The sequence below is a fragment of the Scardinius erythrophthalmus genome, assembly GCF_964197995.2.
Source record: "Scardinius erythrophthalmus genome assembly, chromosome: 16".
Classification (NCBI taxonomy): Eukaryota; Metazoa; Chordata; class Actinopteri; order Cypriniformes; family Leuciscidae; genus Scardinius; species Scardinius erythrophthalmus.
In genome coordinates this window covers 25,746,984-25,767,398 of record NC_138236.1, presented here as the reverse complement: position 1 = coordinate 25,767,398, position 20,415 = coordinate 25,746,984, and the positions used below count along the sequence as shown (strand labels likewise).

At 39.0% G+C, this 20,415-nt stretch overlaps 1 protein-coding gene across 4 annotated transcripts in view; it reads right to left on the bottom strand.

The window, feature by feature from the left end:
- Positions 1 to 18,602, bottom strand: part of fam131bb (family with sequence similarity 131 member Bb) — a 51,364-nt gene extending 32,762 nt beyond the window's left edge. The window contains exon 1 of one of the 4 annotated variants that reach the window (XM_081388576.1): positions 18,567 to 18,602. Coding sequence is in view for 1 of the 4 variants with exons in the window: in XM_081388578.1 (XP_081244704.1) it covers positions 14,215 to 14,242 (28 nt within the window). In the remaining 3 variants the exon portion in view is untranslated. Of the gene's footprint in view, positions 1 to 14,214; positions 14,311 to 18,566 lie in introns of those variants that run through there. The other 3 variants (XM_081388577.1, XM_081388579.1, XM_081388578.1) reach the window with 3 other exon arrangements.
- Between the last annotated feature and the right edge of the window lie 1,813 nt (positions 18,603 to 20,415).

Here is a 20,415-nt window from a genome sequence, read left to right as displayed (position 1 = left end):
ACTATGTGCAGTCTAATGACCGACCAGTGACTGTCTTAAGCTGTGAGGTTAAAGGCAGCAGGTAGTGCTCTCTAAAAAAAAAATCACAGGTAAAACACCTGTATGTAACAATGAATAGATGTTGCTACTTCTGTTTGTTACAATTACAGTTTGACTTTCTGTAAAGCTGCTTTGAAACACTGCATATTGTGAAAAGTCCCATTAGGGCTAAGCAGTCTGACAATATATGATGATAGTGTCTATCCTTAGATATTTTGCTATCTCGTTTATATCGCGGTATATTTATGTGTTGCACAGTCACCATAAAATCCTAATTGACTATTTTTATGGAATATTGCATTGTTTATTATAAATGATTTCTCTAATTCACGTATCTATAATATTTCATAGAAATATCTTCTCCTCCCACTCCCGGCAACATCTCGTCTATTTTCAGATGGGCTGCCATACACGAGATCACAGCAATAGCAAACCACAATCCAGTCTATTCCTGATGAACAAAATCAAGTCCTGCCCTACATTTTTTTTTCCGAGAAGCTGTTTATTTGAATATACATCACAATAAAGAAAAAATACTATCACAACTTCCGTTTTATACCAACTTTAAAGTAATTGCCACGTAGAGTGATAAGGAAACATGCATGAATAAATAGGGCATCATGCTGGACATGCATGCTGTTAAAAAGAGTTATTAAGCACAAATAGGCCATAAAAAATAAACCACTGACACTTATTTTATGTCAAATTATGTCAAAATGTCTATCGTGTGAAATATTCACCTAAACAGTTGATGGAAAATTGGATGTGTATCAGTTTACAGATCTTAAAGTGACAGCAGCCTAATAAACCCACTGATGTCTGTGTCATTAATGTTAAAGGTGTGTTCATGCCATGCCGGAATCACCATAATTACAAGATTCTTTTAAAAAGAGTAAACATCTTTGTAGATCTATATTTTCTGAGAGCTAAGTGACCACTGTAGACAGCTGTGACTGTGCAGATTCATTCTGGCTTTGATAGTGTTGCCAAAGAAACTCAAAATCATACTAAAATTAATTCTAAATGATAAATATGCTACACTTTTCCACAACAGTACACAATACTTTACTAATTTGTTTTCTTTTGCATTGAGCCAAGAAATCAATCTGTTATGTTTACATCCTTCTCAAAGTTCACCTATAACTTCCGTACACACATAGAAAGATGAGCTTCTCATGCACTTGTATTTTCAGCTCTTCTGCATTAGAAGCGAATGGACCGCAATTATACATAACAGGATCCTTTTCTTCCATAACAACCATAGCCAGACCTTAAACAAATCAATTAAACTGGTAATTTGCTTTCTATATGGAGCCAGGTGGATGGGGTGGAAAATAAGAAGGATTCTTTGTCATGTGCACTGATATTCTGGGATGCCTAGTATTACCTATCAACAACACCATTGCTTGAGGTCTGCCATTGCTAATGATATTCACTCGAAAACATTCCCTGCATCATTTCAACAAATTCCCACTCATGCATTAACTGACATCCAAAACTCATTCTTTCCCTCTATGTCTTAGTTTCTCGCCTAAGATACATTTTGGGATTATTTAAATCAGTCAATGAAATCTGCAACTATGGAGCAATAACATGCGAGCACATGATCCTGTGCGATTTGCCAACTCGTTTTCCCCAATGCTTTTCTTTTCTCTGATACCTCCCCTGCGGCCAAACCATGGAGCAGCTCTGCGAGAGAGAGAGAGAGAGAGAGAGAGAGAGAGAGAGAGAGAGAGAGAGAGAGAGAGAGAGAGAGAGAGAGAGAGAGAAGCGCGGCCGTGCGGAACGAAGGACCCGCATCAGCCACAACGCGTCTCCTGCAGCTGTAGTTATTATGACAACCGCGGCGAAGAAAGACGCTATCCGCCTCTGCCTATCTATGAATATCCCCTAATGGAAGAAAGACTGAGGAATTCCTTCAACATGGGACTGTCGGCTCATTTCAACGTTATAGAGAGAAAGCAGCTGCTCATGGCTGCATGTATGCTGTGCTCGTGCACTGCATGTTGTTGCTGATGATCAGCTTTCTCACGCGACCCGTGCGAGGGGTGTGTGTGACCCTGTGTAATTAATGTCCGTCTGTCTGTCTGTCTGCAGCAGGCTCTGTTTCTGCACAACGATTCATCTATTTCTTTTAACAACATATTGCAGTCGTTTACGCGATGCATGTGTGACTGCAGAAGATCACCGCAGCTCTCAGTGATGTGGGAATACTGGAGTCTCCTTTTGAGGATTTACTCACCCTCAAGTCATCCTAGGTGTTTATGACATTCTTCTTTCAGACGAATCAGAGTTATATTAAAAAATGTCCTGGCTCTTCCAAGCTTTATAATGGCAGTGAATGGTTGTTTCTGTTTTGAAGTCCACAAAAGTGCATCTATCCATCATAAAAGTGCTCCACACGGCTCTGGGGGGTTAATAAAGGCCTTCTGAAGCGAAGCAAAGAGTTTGTGTAAGAAAAATATTCATATTTAACATGTTACAAAGTAAAATTGTTGCTTCCGGGATACGCAGTACTTATGCCTAAAGCGAAATTTGCGCAACTTGTGGCGTTGGAAATAGCTAGTTATTTTACTTTATAAAGTTTTAAATATGAATATTTTTCTTACACAAGCTTCAGAAGGCCTTTATTAACCCCCCCCCCCCCCCCCCCCCCCCCGCTGCCGTGTGGAGCACTTTTATGATGGATAGATGCACTTTTGTGGACTTCAAAACAGAAACAACCATTCACTGCCATTATAAAGCTTGGAAGAGCCAGGACATTTTTTAATATAGCTCTGATTGTATTTGTATGCCATACTATGATGACTTGAGGGTGAGTAAATCATGGGCTAGTTTAAATTTTTGGGTGAACTATCCCTTTAAGTCCTGCTTCTTTTGTAAGGGCATTGTTATTCAATGCTGACAACAATAAAAAAAGTTAGGCTAGTTTCATGTGTCTATGAGAGAGAGAGAGAGAGAGAGAGCTCATAGTAATCATATATCATTAGGTGGGTGTCCCTTAGTAACATGATATTACAGATGCCAATGCCATCCAGTCGAACCAAATGGAGGCGAGAGATGTGTTAAAAGCCACTCACTGTTGCCTATTATTCTTCTGAATGTAAAATGAGTGCTTGAGTTAGTTCAAACAAGCATTATTTTTTTATGTGTTATGATTTAGGTAAATATAATAAAAAAAATAGTCTTTTATATTATGCTATTTTAAAGGTTCTAATTTAGTAAGGTCAAAAAACATCATAATATACAGCTCCTCTTTTTTTGCAGTGTCTGAAACGGCTCGAAAAAGGATCCGGTCTCTCCAAACCCCTCCTTTCTGAGATACTCTGCTCTGATTGGTCAGATGGCCCAGTCTGTTGTGAATGGTCTACCGCTTAAAATTGGTATGTGGAATAACAGTTTTATAAAAGCAATAATCCCTGTGAAGCCGTGATTTAGAACAGCTAAGGGGTTTTAGGCACTCCACGCCGAGGCGTGGCGAACAACGCTGTTCTAAATTCACTGTAAACCATGACTTCTTGGGGCTGATTGCTTTAGTTTACAAATGTTGTGCAAAATATTTGCTCTCACATGGAGATAAGTGGCCTAAAAGAAAGAGAAAAAAATAAAGCAATTTCATTCTACATAAGAATGTGGTTGGTTGACCCTTAAGGTGGTAGGCAAGTTGAGATCACAGCCAAATACTATTGGAGACTCCTCACTTTATTTCAGTAACCACGTTTTATCAGAGATCTCAAAATGTCAATTTATTGAGCGTGATTAGGGGTTAGTATTTGTTTCAGCGTTGTGCAGGTAATCACCACTGTGGATGAGAATTTTTTTTAACATTTTTTAAGTGTTTTGCTGATTTATCAGTGCACATTACAAAGAATCCTTCTTATTTTCCACCCCATCCACCTGGCTCCATTCACGCTTTACACAATCCAATCAATTCACAATGGAGAAATGTTCTGCCCAATATATATATTCTAGTTGAAAATCCACATGGCAGAAGCTATTGGGCTGTGAAGGGCGTTTCATGTTAACTTTTCATGGCTTCATCAGGACATGACAAAAATGATTTTATTTCCTACACTCACAAATGTAGATTGCCTCTAAATCTATATGTTACCATAAAGTGAAAAGTCAGCAATATTAACCTAAAAAACAGGTAAAATTTAATTAATGGCTTAGAAAAATCCTGTAATTAAAGCATATCATACCGTATTTGATACAAAACATTAAGGTCTCTAAATTATCAATATGTTCCCAACTTTGCTGAAAAATCTGTTGTACACAATCTACTACAGTACATGCCTTCTGTCCTCTGATTGATTGTTTATACTTTTTAATCAAGTAAAAGGCCTTTTAGTATAATTGTAAAAAATGTCCACCTTATACACATTACAAAAAGGTTTCATTAGTTAGCCTAACTGCTTTAGTTAACATGAAATAAGAATGAACAATACTGATACAGCATTTATTAAACAATGTTAATTTCAACAAATGAAATTTTATTTAATAAATACTGTAACAAATGTATTGCTCATTGTTCATGTTAATATATTAACTAATGTTAACAAATGAGACCTTATTGTAAAGTGTTAGCAGATTAACTTTTATATTGTTATTAATATTTTAAGATGAAAACTTACTGGACCAAAGCAACTACACAATCTCAATCATCATTGAATTGCATTTATGTACACTCTGGCTAAGAATTTAAATATCATCTTACTAAGACATATTATTGGAAGATATGAAGTAACAAATGATATTTGTATGAATTTTTTTGTAAATAGCTATATTTTTGAATAAAATTGAGCTGTGTTTTTCCTCACTATATTAGCCATAAAAGCCAGGTGTATCAAATATTAAAACAAATTCTGACTATTATTTCAAGTCAGACTTTACAGGGTTAATATAATATCCTGCTCTTTACGCATACATGCAAACCCAGTCAGGAGTCATAACACTCCCCGAGGAACAATGCCTCTCTTGCAGAGAGTTTAGTCCTGGGAATAAACCACACTCTGCATGTCAAGTATGACATTACTACATGACCAGTGACTTAAGCGCCATGGCCGAGTCACACAATTATTCACTTATTTACAATAGTGAACATTTTAATACAATGCATATTCTGAGTTTCGAATGTGTGCGTGTGTTATTTGATTTATTATTTGCTGAGTCAGGCAGCTGGAGACACAGCAGCAAGGGGATCATTATGAAGCTCTCGCAGCAGACTCGTGCCAAAGCCCACGGCATGCTGCACTGAGTTCAGAAACTGCTGAGCGTACCTGCCAGATGCACAACAGCTCTCGCTCACTCAGCCCTGCTCATCCATACATTAAAGTCTCAGCTATCTAATGGTTCAAACGTATTGATTCTGCGCAGGCTTTTGTTTGAACTGATATAACATTAAACCAAACTTTTCACTATTTATTTTCTTAATGACATTATGTGATTCATTGATCCGTCTTCCTCTGAAATAACTTTCCTTTTCCACTGATGTCACTTGCACAGACTACTAGATAATGTTAAAAGGATAGTTCACCCCCCAACAATTAAAATTCTGTCGTAATTTACTCACACTCATTGTTCTAAACTTGTATGACTTACTTTCCTCTGTCGCAATCTTGTTTCTTCAAAATATCTTCTTTTTTGAAAGAAGATTCCAGGTTTGGAATGACCAGAAAGTACGTACTATAAATGATGACAGAATTTTCATTTTTGACTGAACTATCACTTTAACCAAAATCCAAAGCACTGCTTTATCAAACCCACATTCTAACTCTGAATTGATTCTGAATCAGTTCCTCATAAATAAATAAAAACCTTTAATGCGAAATACCCTGTTTCACTCCACATGTAAAATTGGTTGAATGGTTTCCTGAACCCAGACAGACCGATGTCTTAACGAAAAATGCTACCTATCAGATTGCGCTACCAGCACAATACTTGTATTGTTTTAAGGGTAGGGTTAGGGTTTGGGGTAGGCTTGTACATTAATAAAGCCTCAAGCCACATCACACCACATGCTATGCTGGTAGCACAGAACACCGGCACTAGTCCTTTCTCCACAGATCTGCGATGGAAAAGAGCACACATTTTTTTATTAAACATTTTGTGTACTGATTCCATTTGTATTTAGTCTTTTCCTTCCAAAATGTTTGTTTTTAGCGGCAAGAAAACGGCTTTGTTGTCTACAACTTGGAATAGCATCTATGAATGTCATTAAAGGACGCCATTTTCTACTAAATTTGACCTGACCTCTTAAAATATAAATCATTGCTTTTGGCCTTAGTGAACTTTGAACACTGTTAGCTCACTCAATAATACAATTTTATTCATGTTTATGCCAAAATCATCCATAGTGCAAATAGAAAATGAGAAGAATTCCAATGCCTTTGATTCAAGACGAAAAATTATGTTTCTCTAAATCACGTGCAGCATGCAATACTATTTTACTATATAATGCGATTTTACTTATTACCACTGATCTACTGTAAATTAACCTGGCTCCGCCCTCCTACATCCTTCCACTCAATTTTTATTTTCCTTCAGTACTCCGTCTGGGTTTGTGGTATATTCTTGGGTTTTCTCCGGCCAAGGTTTTCTGTCGTGCGCTAGTTTGAGTTGTAGGGTTACGTCACGACCAAACGTTAGCGATTGGCAGATCTACAGTGGCTCTGGGCAGATCCAATAGTTTTAAACTTCAACAGAGTACCCGCCTTCAAGGAAGTTAACGCTTGTCAATTGAGAGTGGCCAGACTCTCTGTACAATTAAAATGTACGAGAGTCTGGTAGGACCAGGCTAGATCTAAATGGCTTTTGACTCAAATGTTTTGAGTAAAAGAGCGAGGAACAGAGGGAGGAATGTGGGGTTTTTTTTTAGCCTAATTCAGTTTTTTTTTATAAAGCACCTTTCCAGTGTGATTCCAGCCTTATGGCCTGACATCTGGGTCACAACTGAGGATGTGCAGAATTATTTAGCGGATATCGGAGAAAGTGTAAGCAAACACACTTATTTGATGCCAAAGAGCAAACCAGACTGTAATGGGTTGTGGCTGTAATAAGCACGACGACGGAAATTCTTTAATAATAAATCCCCAAAGGAACACATAGAGGTAATTTAAACATCAGTAATATACGTAATATAAATAACCATATGATACAAAGACGACACATAATATTGAACAGAGGAGTTTAAAGTCTTAAATACACAAGAAGGCTAATGAACGGAATTCGAAACAGGTGCATAAAATAATCAGCGTCTATAGAAACAAACAATGAAGAAGACCTTCCTGAAGGCACATCCTCGCCTCAACAGAGAACGGAGGGGTTTTCAGTGGAGGACGTGGAGCTGGAGAAGGATGAAACCAAGGAGGGGATGGCAGAGGGAAATGCCTCAGTGAAGATGATGGAGGAAGGAGTCAGGGAGGGTATGACAGAGGGAGGATGTCTGTGACCTAAAAGACAGCCAGGATGAAGACCCACAGTCGAGGGAGGGAGTAGCCAAGGTAGGAGACTTGGCAGACAGAACCAGGGGGACGACAGACTGAGACGGAGCTGATGGAGGTGGAGACCCAGACGGAGCCGAAGTGGTGATGAGACCAAGCGACACCGGAGAATCAAGAGCATCTAAATTGGAGCCAGGGTGCTAGAGGAAGAGCCGGAGCCGGAGGGACTGAGAACCAAAGCGGAGCCGGAGGGAAGACTGAGCCAAAGGGGTGGAGGGAGAGAAAGAAAGATGACTGACCAAGGCGGAGTCGAAAGATGAGGTGGAGCTGTGAGCTGTGAGGATGACGGTCCCAGGTGGAGCTGAGGGAAAGAGGAGCTAAAGTGGAGCTGACTGGTTGACGGGCCAAGGTGGAGTGATGGACTTAGGAGCTGGAGGGGGAGCCTTGGGATCTCCTTGCCTAGGCAGAGCTGGAGACCGGAAGATGCGAGGTAGATCCACGCAGCAGAGGGGGAGCTGAGGAACTGAATAGAGCCAGCGGAGTCGGGCCAAAGAACGGGCTGTCTTTGGTGGAGGAGCGGGGCAGGACCAGCAGAGACACAGGAGACTTGGAGCTTGGCGAAGTCAGCGGCGACAGGAGACTTAGGGGATATCCTCTTCCAAATCCTCAAAATAATTCCCAGATGCGAGATGCAACTTAGTGGCAGGAGTATGGGCGGGTCTCCGTCCCATGCCCTCGTACTCCACTAAAATGCCCTCTTCACAGGACGAAGTTGCCGGCTCACACACCGGGTCAGACTCTCTGTGGGGCTCAGGCTCTGGGATGAAGATGGCCTCAGTATTCAGTCTTTGTGGCGGGCTCTGTCTCCCAGTTTGCGGTGGGCTCAAGCTCACAGTCCGTGGTGGGCGTGGCTGAAGTCTGGCTGGACTCTGGGTCTGGTGACGTTCTGCTCAGCGGGGCAAATGGTAAACAGAGATCACCCACTCCACAAACACAGCAAAATTCCCCCGAGGAAGGTGTTCCTTGGATCGCTCACTGAGGCTGGTGAAGTAGAAGACTCAAAGCAAGCGATCTGGGTTGTGGGTGAGGCACGGCAAGTCTATGAAGTCCCTCATGTGGTCCTCTAGGTTACGCTGCTCCAGTTAGGCAGAGCAGGCGGACTTCTGGTAAGTCCATTTTAATTTTTGTTGTGGGCTTCCGTATATTCTGTAACGTGTTGTGGCTGTAGTAATGAGCACACGATAATGGAGATTTAAGAAAAGTCTTTAATAATAAATACACAAAAGGAACATGATGTTGAAGAACACCAGGAACAATATAAATAACTACTATGTAATACAAAGATGAAATGGAACAGAGGAAACTAAGGACCTAAATATATGAACGAAATTCGAAACAGGTGCGTAACATAATCAGTGTCCATAGAAACAAACAAGGAATAAGAACTGAGGCAAACAAAAATGGGGAAAGCCAAACTAAAATACAAAGAAACTAACGTAACCGTGACACAGACATACTGTCAAGTGATTTTAGGAATAACAATAAACTAGAGCCAGAGATGATGCAGAAACTAATGCAAAGAAGTCATTGAACAAGCTTTCAAAGTAATGAAAAGTTACTGCTCTCTGTTACAAGGATAATTGCATGTTTGAAATGCTGCTGTGCCATTAAATTATGAAATCAATAAGCACCCAGGACAACGTTTTTGTGTGATCACATATCTTATAAATGCATGAAACCCTAATTTATCGGTACCATGATGAATAGTGATTGTTGCTTTTGAGCCTTTGTGGTGAGACTGTGATAATGGATGCAAAAAAAAAAAAACATTTCAAGGCAGCTCATTAGCCCACACATTTCTGCACCAAATCTGTTACTGCAACAAAACTGTGAAGCTTTATTTGCATTATCGCAGTACTAAGCTCTATGTGATTGTTTGTTTTGAATCATTTACTACATTGATCTCAGCAGGATCAAGGATGAGAGTGTGTCCAGTCTTTTATGGCGTCCACTGGCTTCATATCACAAGGTTTCACTTTACAAATCAATATTGGGCTACAGAGCTGGACAGAGAAAGTGGTAAACACCCAGAATCCTACACTGCACACACTGATACAGATGATGATGTCTCATAGTATACTGTCTGCTTTACTCTACCCAATAATCGTGTATGAAGAGCCACACAATCTGTCGACTCTGTTACGATTTTACCTCGTTATTACAAAAGCACCTGTGTAAACATTCAAGTAATTATCTTCTTAAAATTGTACCCAATGCCTCTGTATGAAGATCTAATCCAGTACAATCTAAATTTATAATTAAATTCATAGTTTCCCAAAAAGAAAATGCTTCTACATCCACAATAACTCAAATACTGCATACAACTCAAATCACATTAGAGTTTTTACCACTCAAGGATGTTTACAGGCTATTTATTGTCAGGGTCCTGTCACTTTGATTGGTCTTGATTCTTAGTTTGGTGACAGGATCCCGACACTCATGCATTCTACGGTCTTGTCTCTGTGTGCGCATGCAGTTTTAAGTGGTTTTCGGGCAGTGCGCTCTCTCGTCCATGTTGTGTGTTAAGTCTTTGGAGAATGGTGTCTTGATCCTGACACTTCTGTCTGGTTCTGTTTCGGTTCAGTGTCGGGATCTGGATACTCATGCTCAATTTTTTGTCTTTTGTTGTAAGCACATGGTTTGGGTGTTTGTTTCTGGTCTGGTCTTGTATGTTTTTGTAGAGCACCTCTTCAATGTTTATGTTGAGCACCAGAAGCTTCAGTTTTTTAAGACCACATTTCTAGGACCACAATTTTTGTCAGGAAAACCCTTTGGTCATATGACAACAAATATTTTTTTAGTATTTTGATAGTCCCTTTTGAACATTCTGTAGACTATAAGTCACTTTGCAACTACATGTCAACTAACTCATATTAGTAGACTGTTTGCTAAATATCTGCTAACTCTTTATTGTGATGCTCCTCCAACAGACAATCTATATAAGTAACTATAAGTCTACTAACACTCGATTAACACTCACAGTTAGTAGACATGTGGGTGCAATGTTACTTATAGTCAACAGAATGTGTTAAAAAGGACCATCAAAATAAAGTGAAGACATTTATTATTAGTTTTACATCAAATAACAAATCCCCCAGAGTTCCTCCACAAACCTGCAGGGTTTATGAGCCAATGTTGCTGTGTTAGGCTAGTTAATGTAAAGTTGTCTCAGCATATTACGCTGGGACAAGATTAAGTATTTTAACATTTTAAAATTACATACTTCACCTTTAACTGACCTGCACACATTTACTTCAGTCTACTTTAAAACCACAAAATGTTTTAGGTGTTTTAGGTATTTAGCACAAATACAACTGTAAAATCTCATTTAAAATAAAACACTTCACCGTGTGAATTAAATATATATATATATATATATATATTTCATACTTTATTACAGTTCATCTGAGTTGTTTTACGGATACAAAGATTACCAGTTTATTAAGCACCCGCTGAAAAGGCATAAGGTAGATATTTTACTGTTAGTTGTAACGAGTGTTTTTGTGTAATTCGCTGTGTATGTTGATGATAATTACAGGGAGAAAGAGAGTTTATGGATAAGACTTTAATGCACACTTCTTGTACTGTATTATTCAGCTCTTAACCTTGATTTTCTGGAGTGAAAAACGGATGCTTCATCTTTTGTGTGATCATACTTCATAAAACTCATTAGTAAAGTTTTGGCCATCATTCGGACGGAATGACATGCATTTACGGACAACAGGCTTGTAGTGGATAAAAGCAAGGTGACAACATAAGTTATTACCATAATTAAACTAAACTATACCTATTCTATAGCCATGCAGCATAATTCTCTGGCTCTGTAGGCATTATTGTCCAACTCTGGTTCGAACTGAACACCGCTGACATTTCAGTGCATGAGATTATCCTGTTTGCTTGTAGCATGAGCTCTTGAAGCCCCTCCCTCTTCTTTAAAGGGGGCAGGGAGCAGCAACTCATTTGCATTTAAAGGAGAACTAAGTAACTTTTTTTACCTTAACTGAACAGCTTCGGAGTCATTGGAATGGTTATATTACTTATTTCGGGTTGAATGGTGGTCGTTTCGCACCCCCCTGGTGCCCGTGAGCGGAAAATACGCACTTGCAACTTTGAGCCGGCGAGCCGCCGGCCGCCGCGTCAGGAAGTCTAGCGAAGAAATCCCGAAGCTACTGAGTGCTGCTTTAAAGGGACACACACACAAAAACGCTGTGTTTTTTGCTCATCCTCAAAAAGTGGCAATTTTAACATGCTATAAAAATGATCTGTGGGGTATTTTGAGCTAAAACTTCACATGCACACTCAGGGGACATCAGAGACTTATTTAGCATCTTGTAAAAAGGGGCATTATAGGTGCCCTTTAAGACACAACTGACTGTTTATGTGAATGCTCGCCAAAGCATTGTGACATAACTGTGTTTGTATTACATTTTTTTATTCATTTATTTTAAAAGCAATTATGATAACAGATGTGTTGTTAGATTATGTATGATTTTTAGTCAAATTTAATGGAAAAGACTCTCTTGCAACGGTAGACCCATTTATGCTTGTGGATCATAAAAGCACTTTTATGTAATGGTACGAAACCATATATTCAGATGAGGTTCACAGTATGTCATGAATAGTTTGACTGAATTGATTCCGGCTCTTGATTATGTACCTCAAAACAGAATCTGTACCGTTCCCGCACAGCGTGTTGACCTCCATTTTAGTGCTGCGCTGTGTTATAAACACTATTTATCAAACCCTCCCTCCTCTCTTCCGTTCCTCCCACTGACTCCCTCTCGCTCCCTCTTTCCTTCTCTCAGTGTGGATGTGAGGCAGGTGGCCCAGCAAGAGAAGTTTGACACAGTTTCTGCATCTGAGATTTAATGTACTGTAGTGCTGATGTTGAACGTGTGCATGTTCTGGGACAAAGTCAGTTTGTTCTGCACCACTTCCCATGATACAGTGCATCTGAAACTATAACTGTGTCATAAAGTGTCTAAAGCAGTGTTTCCCAACTACAGCTCCACTAATGAGGCTAAAGTATCCCTTCATCAAAACATAATAAGAAATATGTTACATTTAAATCATATTATATGGATATCTTTAATCATGATCAATTAATAAAATATAATATTATTAATGATAAAATATTCTAAAATATCAAATTAAATATCATATGTAATATTAATATTCAGTTTATTCATAAACAAAGTTGTGAGTATCCTCTTGCTTATACATATCCCCATATTAATAGAAACCGATTTTTTTTAATAATTAATCAAATAAATTATATAACAAATAATAATCAATTAATAAATAAAATAAACAATCATTAAATACAATTATTATTTATATTTATAATAATATTTTAATATTCTCTAATGTTACTTTAGACAAATTTAGGAAGGATTAAGCAGTCTATATTGCTTACTCTCATCAATAAGTCCGGGTAAAAGTATTAGTAAAAACTTAGTAAATAAAAAGCATTAAAGCTGAGGTCATAAGCATATATTAGATTATAATTTTTGGACTGCAAAAAAAAAAAAATAGAAATAAACGAATGGTTGCTGTTGAAACACTTTCTATCAGAACAATAGAATATAGAATCTGATGCCACAAACCATTTAAGGAAAAGCACCAAATCAATGCTGTGATCTGGTTTAAAAGCATATTTATTGCAGGCTGTAGAAAATACTAAGTGGAAAATAATTGATTCTATTAATATCAAGCCTACATTTACCACCCATTCTCCTCAGGAATGCCTTAATGTGATTTAAAGTGTATTTAAAGGCTTAGTTCACACAAAAACATTAAATTCCGTCATCATTTACTCACCATCACGTTGTTCAAAACCTGTATGACTTTCTTACTTCTGCAGAACACAAAAGAAGATATTTTGAAGCCAAACAGTTTTGGTTACATAGACTTCCATTGAATGGACAATGGACAAGTATTTAAGATAATTCTCAAAATACCTTCTTTTACGTTATGGAACGACATAAGGGTTAATAAATGATGACAGAATTTTTATTTCTTTGTAAACTATCCCTTTAAATGTACCACCGGTCCAGCTAGGACTGATCTCGTCAAGTGTGTTTCGGATTCAGGATGGTCCTAACCTGATTCCCTCTTCTCCCTCACACATTTCTCTCAGTTCTCCTGCATGTATCACCCCTCCCTCCATCCCTCTCTCCATCTCCCTCTCACTGCAATGAAATTCAGCATGTTTCCCATCTCTCCCTCTCACTTTCAATCTGATTTCAATGTGCAACACGATACTATGAGAGCATCTCCAACAATAGAAATTTTCACTCTCTTTAATCGCCGTAAACAAGCTCTATCACTGCATTTCATCGCTCCATCATCTCTGCCTCCCACACACAGAGACCTTGCAGTAGCATAAATCAAGAGATGAGGGTTGGAATCCACACACACACACACACACACACACACACACAAAACCACACATGCATGCCGCCACACGCCAGCGAACGCACAATGTGACAGCTCGGATGTTTAACGTTACCCTCCACCAGCCAAATTCGTTTCACACATCTCAAACGTGGAGCGAAAATCGCCAGCCACACACCAGCAAACCCCCTTCCCGGCACGATAATTACCCCTCACACTTAGTACCCCCATTCACGTGCACCCTGTCAGAAAGTAGAAGAAAAGAAGAGGGTCTTACTGAGGGTTCGGGAGCCGATACATCCCATGGTTTATTCACAAAGGCCCTGGATACAAGCAAGGAAGTGCTAGCCTTTCACCATACATTCTCTCCTCCTCTCTCTCCTTTCTCTTTTCTGACTGCTGATTCTCTCCACTCATGCTGCTCCCTCCCTCCCCCTCTCTCTCTCTCTCTCCCTCTCCCTCTCCCTCTTTCGCTCCCCCTCTCTCTCTCTCTGTGCAGTTTTACCTGTTCGCATGCAAGTCAATGTGTCCAAAATGAACAATTTTATCACTTATTATGACACTGATGTAGTTATAATCACAGATTATGGGTATCATAATCATTTTTATGAAATTAATTAGGTTTGAAAAAAGTGTAAATATTTGATTTAGGTGTATTTGAACACTGAAAAGAAAATGCTATTAAATTTCACAAAGAATTTCAAAGAATCATTGAATTAAACATTGAAGTAGAAAGAATATGTAAATTAGCCCCGCCTCCACTCACTCACACCAGCTCAGAGATCCACTCCTTGACGATCGCACGTCGACGTGATTGGTTACGAGGTAGTTTGTGACGTCGGAAACGCGCGATTTCCAGCGAAATATTGTTTCCAACAGCGTTTTTGAGACTGCCTTTGGCTCACTGCAGTTTTAAGGAGAAAATACTCAGCAATGGAGTTGACTTATAAATTTACACATGGTTTGTCAAAGCATATTAAAAACACCACATAGACATGTTAAAAACTTGATTTTCACCACAGGGGGCTTTAATATAACCTCACAGAGAACTGGAAATGTGAAGAAAGTATAGTTTTTTTGTATGTGTACTATATGCGTGTCGCACAGGTTTCCATTGCCGCAACTGTGCACTCCTGCGTGGCTTGTATTGTCACGGCCTATATTACTAGAGCTCTCACAATGCAGTACAGATGTCTCTCTCTCTCTATCTCTCTCTCTCTCTCTTTCACTGCCCTGACCACTGAACCAAACTTGCACAAACACTCATTACCGCAATACTGGAAAATCATGGGATCTCGCCACAGGATATTCCTGTGAGGCTCTCAAAACTTGAAAGCTCTCTCTCTCTCCTGTCATTCTGTTCATTCTGGTCCCTCCCTCTGTCTTGGTGGCAAAAACACACACAGGAGGAGTGGCTTTGTTATCTGGAGATCACTGCCGCCCACTCTCTCTTTCTTTCACTGTGCCTTTTCCTAACCTTCTTTCCATCCTGACCTGCATATTCGTTTAATTACCATGAGGTGATATCTTTATCTTTGCCTCTCTCTTTTACTCATGTATAATACATGCACTGGGCTGTTTCTATATGTATTTGTCTTAAGCTCAGTGATGCAGACAGGGTATAAAAGAGGGAGGGTCAATCCGTTTTTCCTTGAGTTCAGCCAGGGAGAGATGGAGGGATTGAGGATTTCAAACAGAACTGTTTAACGATGAGATGAGTAAATTAGTATTTAGAGAGAGAGGGTGAAAGAGAAAGAGATGGAGGGGGATGGTTAATTCTGTATGTACACAAAAAGACGGCTAGACGCAGCAGTCCAGCTGTAATCTACCCAATCCTGGAGTCTTACTGTGCCCTGGCTATTTATAGATTATCATCTCTCACTGTGTGTGTGTGTGTGTGTGTGTGTGTGTGTGTGTGTGTGTGTGTGTGTGTGTGTGTGTGTGTGTGTGTGTGTGTGTGTGTGTGTGTGTGTGTTCTAATGTGATGCAGTATGGCTTTGTAAATCGGCATGCCCTATTGTATGAGACAATGAATTTGTCCTGATCGAATTAATTAGAATTTTCTATTTGATCTGTAGGCAATAATATATGTTAATTGCTAGACTGCGAAAGGATCTCTTCAACCCCTCTCTCTCTCTCTCTCTCTCTCTCTCTCTCTCTCTCTCTCTCTCTCTCTCTCTCTCTCTCTCTCTCTCTGTGTGTGTCAGATGTTACCTACATTGTGAGGACCAAATGCCCCCTTAAAAAATAAGAAAACAAATTTATAAACATATCTAAACAAATATCTCAAATGTAAAATAATTTCTTAATGAAAATCTAGGGAAAATGTACAGTAGCTTCAAATCGTTAACGTTAGCAATGAACTATGAACACATTGTTAATCTAAGTAAATGTTAATTAATAAATATTATAAAACAATAATAACTAGATAATGATAAATGTAATCAATAAATATTAAAATTGTAATATTGTAAAGTGAAAAATTAAAATAGATAACCAAGTCAATGGGGAGTCCATACCTTGACAGAACAACAAACATGTGTGTTTCACATGTGTTATGTAGTGCATGTTCGCTTGATACTGTGAATGACACTCATAAAATGGAAATGTTCAAACAGAGATTTACGACCTTCACCACACAGGTCTAGGAGAGTACACACTGACCTTGAAGGCCTCAACCTACAAGGACAATAAACAAATCCCCTACATTGTGGGATCTAGCCACGGTCCCCATAATGTATGAGGGTTTCTGCAAGCATTAGGTTGGGGGTAGAGAATAGCTCAGTGTAACATCATAGTCCATGAAACGTCCACAGTATGACAAAAGTGTGTGCTTTGCATATATGCTTAGAATATATGTATCATAGAATAATGTATCAGCATTAAAGAATCATGGTGATAGACATACAGCAGGTGAAATGGATTTGAAATCCAGTATGCTTCTTTTCACTCTCTCTCTAGACAAACACACATTCCCTCTTTAATTTTTCCCTACCATTTTGCCATCTGCTAGTGTTCTTTCCAAATTTCCTAATGCCCCTCATACAGTACAAACATACAAAATGTCAACTGCCTAACACACAATCTCTCAGTGTGCTTTTATTAATTTCTGTTCTCTGTCAGAGTACAGGAAAAGGAAATACCTCAGGGCAGAGAGCGGGAGACCCACACTTTGTCAAAATCACCAAGCCAAATCACCCTGTAGCACAAGAATGGTTGCCCACTGAAGCTAAGCAGGGTTGAGCCTGGTCAGTCCCTGGGAAAACCAGGTTGCTGCTGGAAGAGGTGTTAGTAAGGCCAGCAGGGGGTGCTCACCCGGTGGTCAGTGTGCCCCAGTATAGTGGCCCTAATGCCCTAATGCCCCAGTATAGTGATGGGGCCATTATACCGTAACAAGCACCATCCTCTGAATGAGACGTTAAAATGAGGTCCTGACTCTCGATGGTCATTAAAAAAATCCAATTGTACTTCTCGTAAAGAGTAGGCAAAATCCACTGGCCCTTATCAATCATGGCCTCCCCATCCGCTGAATTGGCTCTATCACCCTCTCGCTTTTCTCCACCTATAGCTAGTGTGTGGTGACTGGTGACTTTTTTGGCAAGCAATTTTGCATTTAAAAGCCCTGACGTCTAGGCTAAAGCAAGGCAATATTTGGGCCGTCAGTGAAAAATTTTGTAGAGGTCTAACCATAGCTCAAGAACAGACGCACAGGCTACACATAGAACATGACAGAACAGACCTTGTTATCACTGTTGACTTTGCTTACATGATGAAATAGCAAGTTATTTAGGCAAAAATTACATGTAATCAAATTCAAGGTTATTTTGGCTTAAAGTGGGTTACTCATACATAGCCGGACTATATCGGGTATATAGTAAATCTAGATGGTGAAATGACGGCTATAACCCAGGTTCAAAATTGGTGTACTCACATTATATATAGCCTCATCATATTGTACCTCACACGGCCTCGTCTTCATAGACTGGCACCAACAAGAAAAGTAATTGACAAAAAATGTAATTCAAATGATCCTTTTTTGATAATCTATATTACAGTCAACCTTTAAAGTTGCGATGTAACAGAAGTAGTGACAGATCATTTCTTCCATATTACGAAATACATCCAAGTGAAACATCAGAAAAAAAAAAGTAAGGTAGTTTCAATTCATCGGTTGTTGATTGGATGGAGGCACATCTTAATACGAGCTTGCAGCTGATTTATAGGCAGGGTTTACTGTGGACTAAATGAAGTCCGGCATACGTAACCAGAGAGAGGTCTGTTGTTTCACAGGAATAGTTATTGAGCTAAACAAATGAAGAATATACATGGATGAATAATTCACAATTAGATCATGCAACCTAACATGCACAAAATAGGTTGGAGTGAATTTTCATTTCATGCCAATTTTAATAATCCCATTTACATTTATTATTCAGTCAAAACTGAAAAATAGAGCCAGGATGATACTCTTGCATGCAGTTCAAGTTCAAGACATTCATAAGCCCAAGACTGAGAACAAACTGCATGGTTAAGTATTCCAAGCTCTTGAATATGACAAGCAATTTTATAACAAACTGAATGTCCCTTAATTAGGCTAGGATGTGGAATACACAACGGGGTGGTCATTACCTCAGTGTTGCTGCCCTGTGAATGATCTTTCTGTGAACTCTGTTGTTCTTGGGTCTTCACACAAATGTGGTTGGATAATGAGACTGAGATAATTAGGTCCACCTGTCATCTCTCTCGCATGTACACACACTTTTGCAGGTAATAATGTAGGACTCTGAACTTTATAACCTCAATTTTCTTTCTCATGCATATGTGCATGCTCAAAAGCAAATGGAAAAGGTTCTCTGTATCAATACACATTTGTTATTTTGTTTGTCCTTTAACAGGCTCTCTCCGACAGTGCTCATTCAATTCTACTTACTTTGAAATTGAGCAAAGGAGGAGGCTGGTTTGATACATAGGCAACTAAAGGGCACTGATTTATATCTTTAGCGGTGGGCTTAGTGATTCTCGCACACAAGCACACAGCTGTGGATAGCATACCTTCTGAAGCACGAGGTGTGTGCTAGATTTAGACAGCTGTGATTAGCATGAGGTATATGTCGTTTATCACACTCATGCAAACATACTTAAGAACATGCACGCAAAGCAAATCCCCATTCATGGATTAATCTAAAGGTAAAATCTTGTGTTTGAAACAGGATTTAGATGAATTCAGGACCCAACTAGCACATGTACCCTACAGATGAAGTTTGACTCATTATTTGACCTAATCGTGAGGACATATTTAAAAGTAGTCTTTTTGAAACCTCTTTTAAATTGGACTCTGTGTCACTAACTTGGAATGCACAAGGAGCTCCCATCCCTCCTCTATAATTTAGATGTTCCCTCTCTCAGGTTAACCTACATTCCCTTCCATCTTGTCTAGTCTTCAGTCTATCTGTTCATCATCATCTCTTCCATGTATCTGTCCGAATACTTCATGTATAAGACTTGTCAACTGTCCATCAAATGTTTCCTGTAGTGTTTCTGTTTCAACTAAACACCAACCATCCCTATGGCAAAACCATGTTTACATCTTTCTTTTCTGTTTCTTCCTGTCTAGTGAAAAAACTGAACTTTAAGCAGAGACTATGTGCTGGCATCTGGTGGAGAGTGATTGTAATACAACCATGTTTAACTATGATCTAAAGCAGGAATAGGTCAACTCAAGGAGGTCTATTATACCACAGAGAGCTATCCATATCTGTTATCCGTCAGCTGAATCTTAATGCCATGTGACTAATGACACTGGAACTAAAATAAACATCTGAAAGAAAACATCCTGATGGCTGGTAGCAACACAAGAACACACAATCTCAAGCTCTAATACAACAATTATACTGTAAATAAATATTTGCAATTTACAAGTTGCATTCAATATGCAGAAAAAAACATGCAAACGTAAGGCTATACACATCTAACGTTACTTTTGATTGCTTGTCAATCGAGAAACCAGCTTTTTACTGTGAGAATGGTGTCGTTACGGCATAACAGGCTAATATACATTTGAATATTGATTACATCTATATATTTATAAAACGGCTAGTTCCAATCCTTGATTCTGATTGGTCAATAGCTGTGTTTTATTCACGATAAAACACTGCTATGACCGCTTCACACAAGGTTCTATGTACACAACAACACCCCTAGCAACCACTCTTAGTAACATTAACATTGACATTAACATTAACAGCAACATTAACACGTTCTCATTGATATTGTTCATTGAAGCTTTTAGAGTAGTAAGAGTTCGAGTAAGCGAGTGTAAGTTACCTGCATTTACAGTAGATGTAGCATTTTCCTTCAGGTCAGTACAATATTCGTGATAAAAAATTCGTTTGATTGCCCGCAGCGATAGCTGGTCCTTTTAGGGGGGTTGACAGTCGTTTGTCAGTTGGGTCTTGCTTCTCCGTGTTCACAAGTTTCA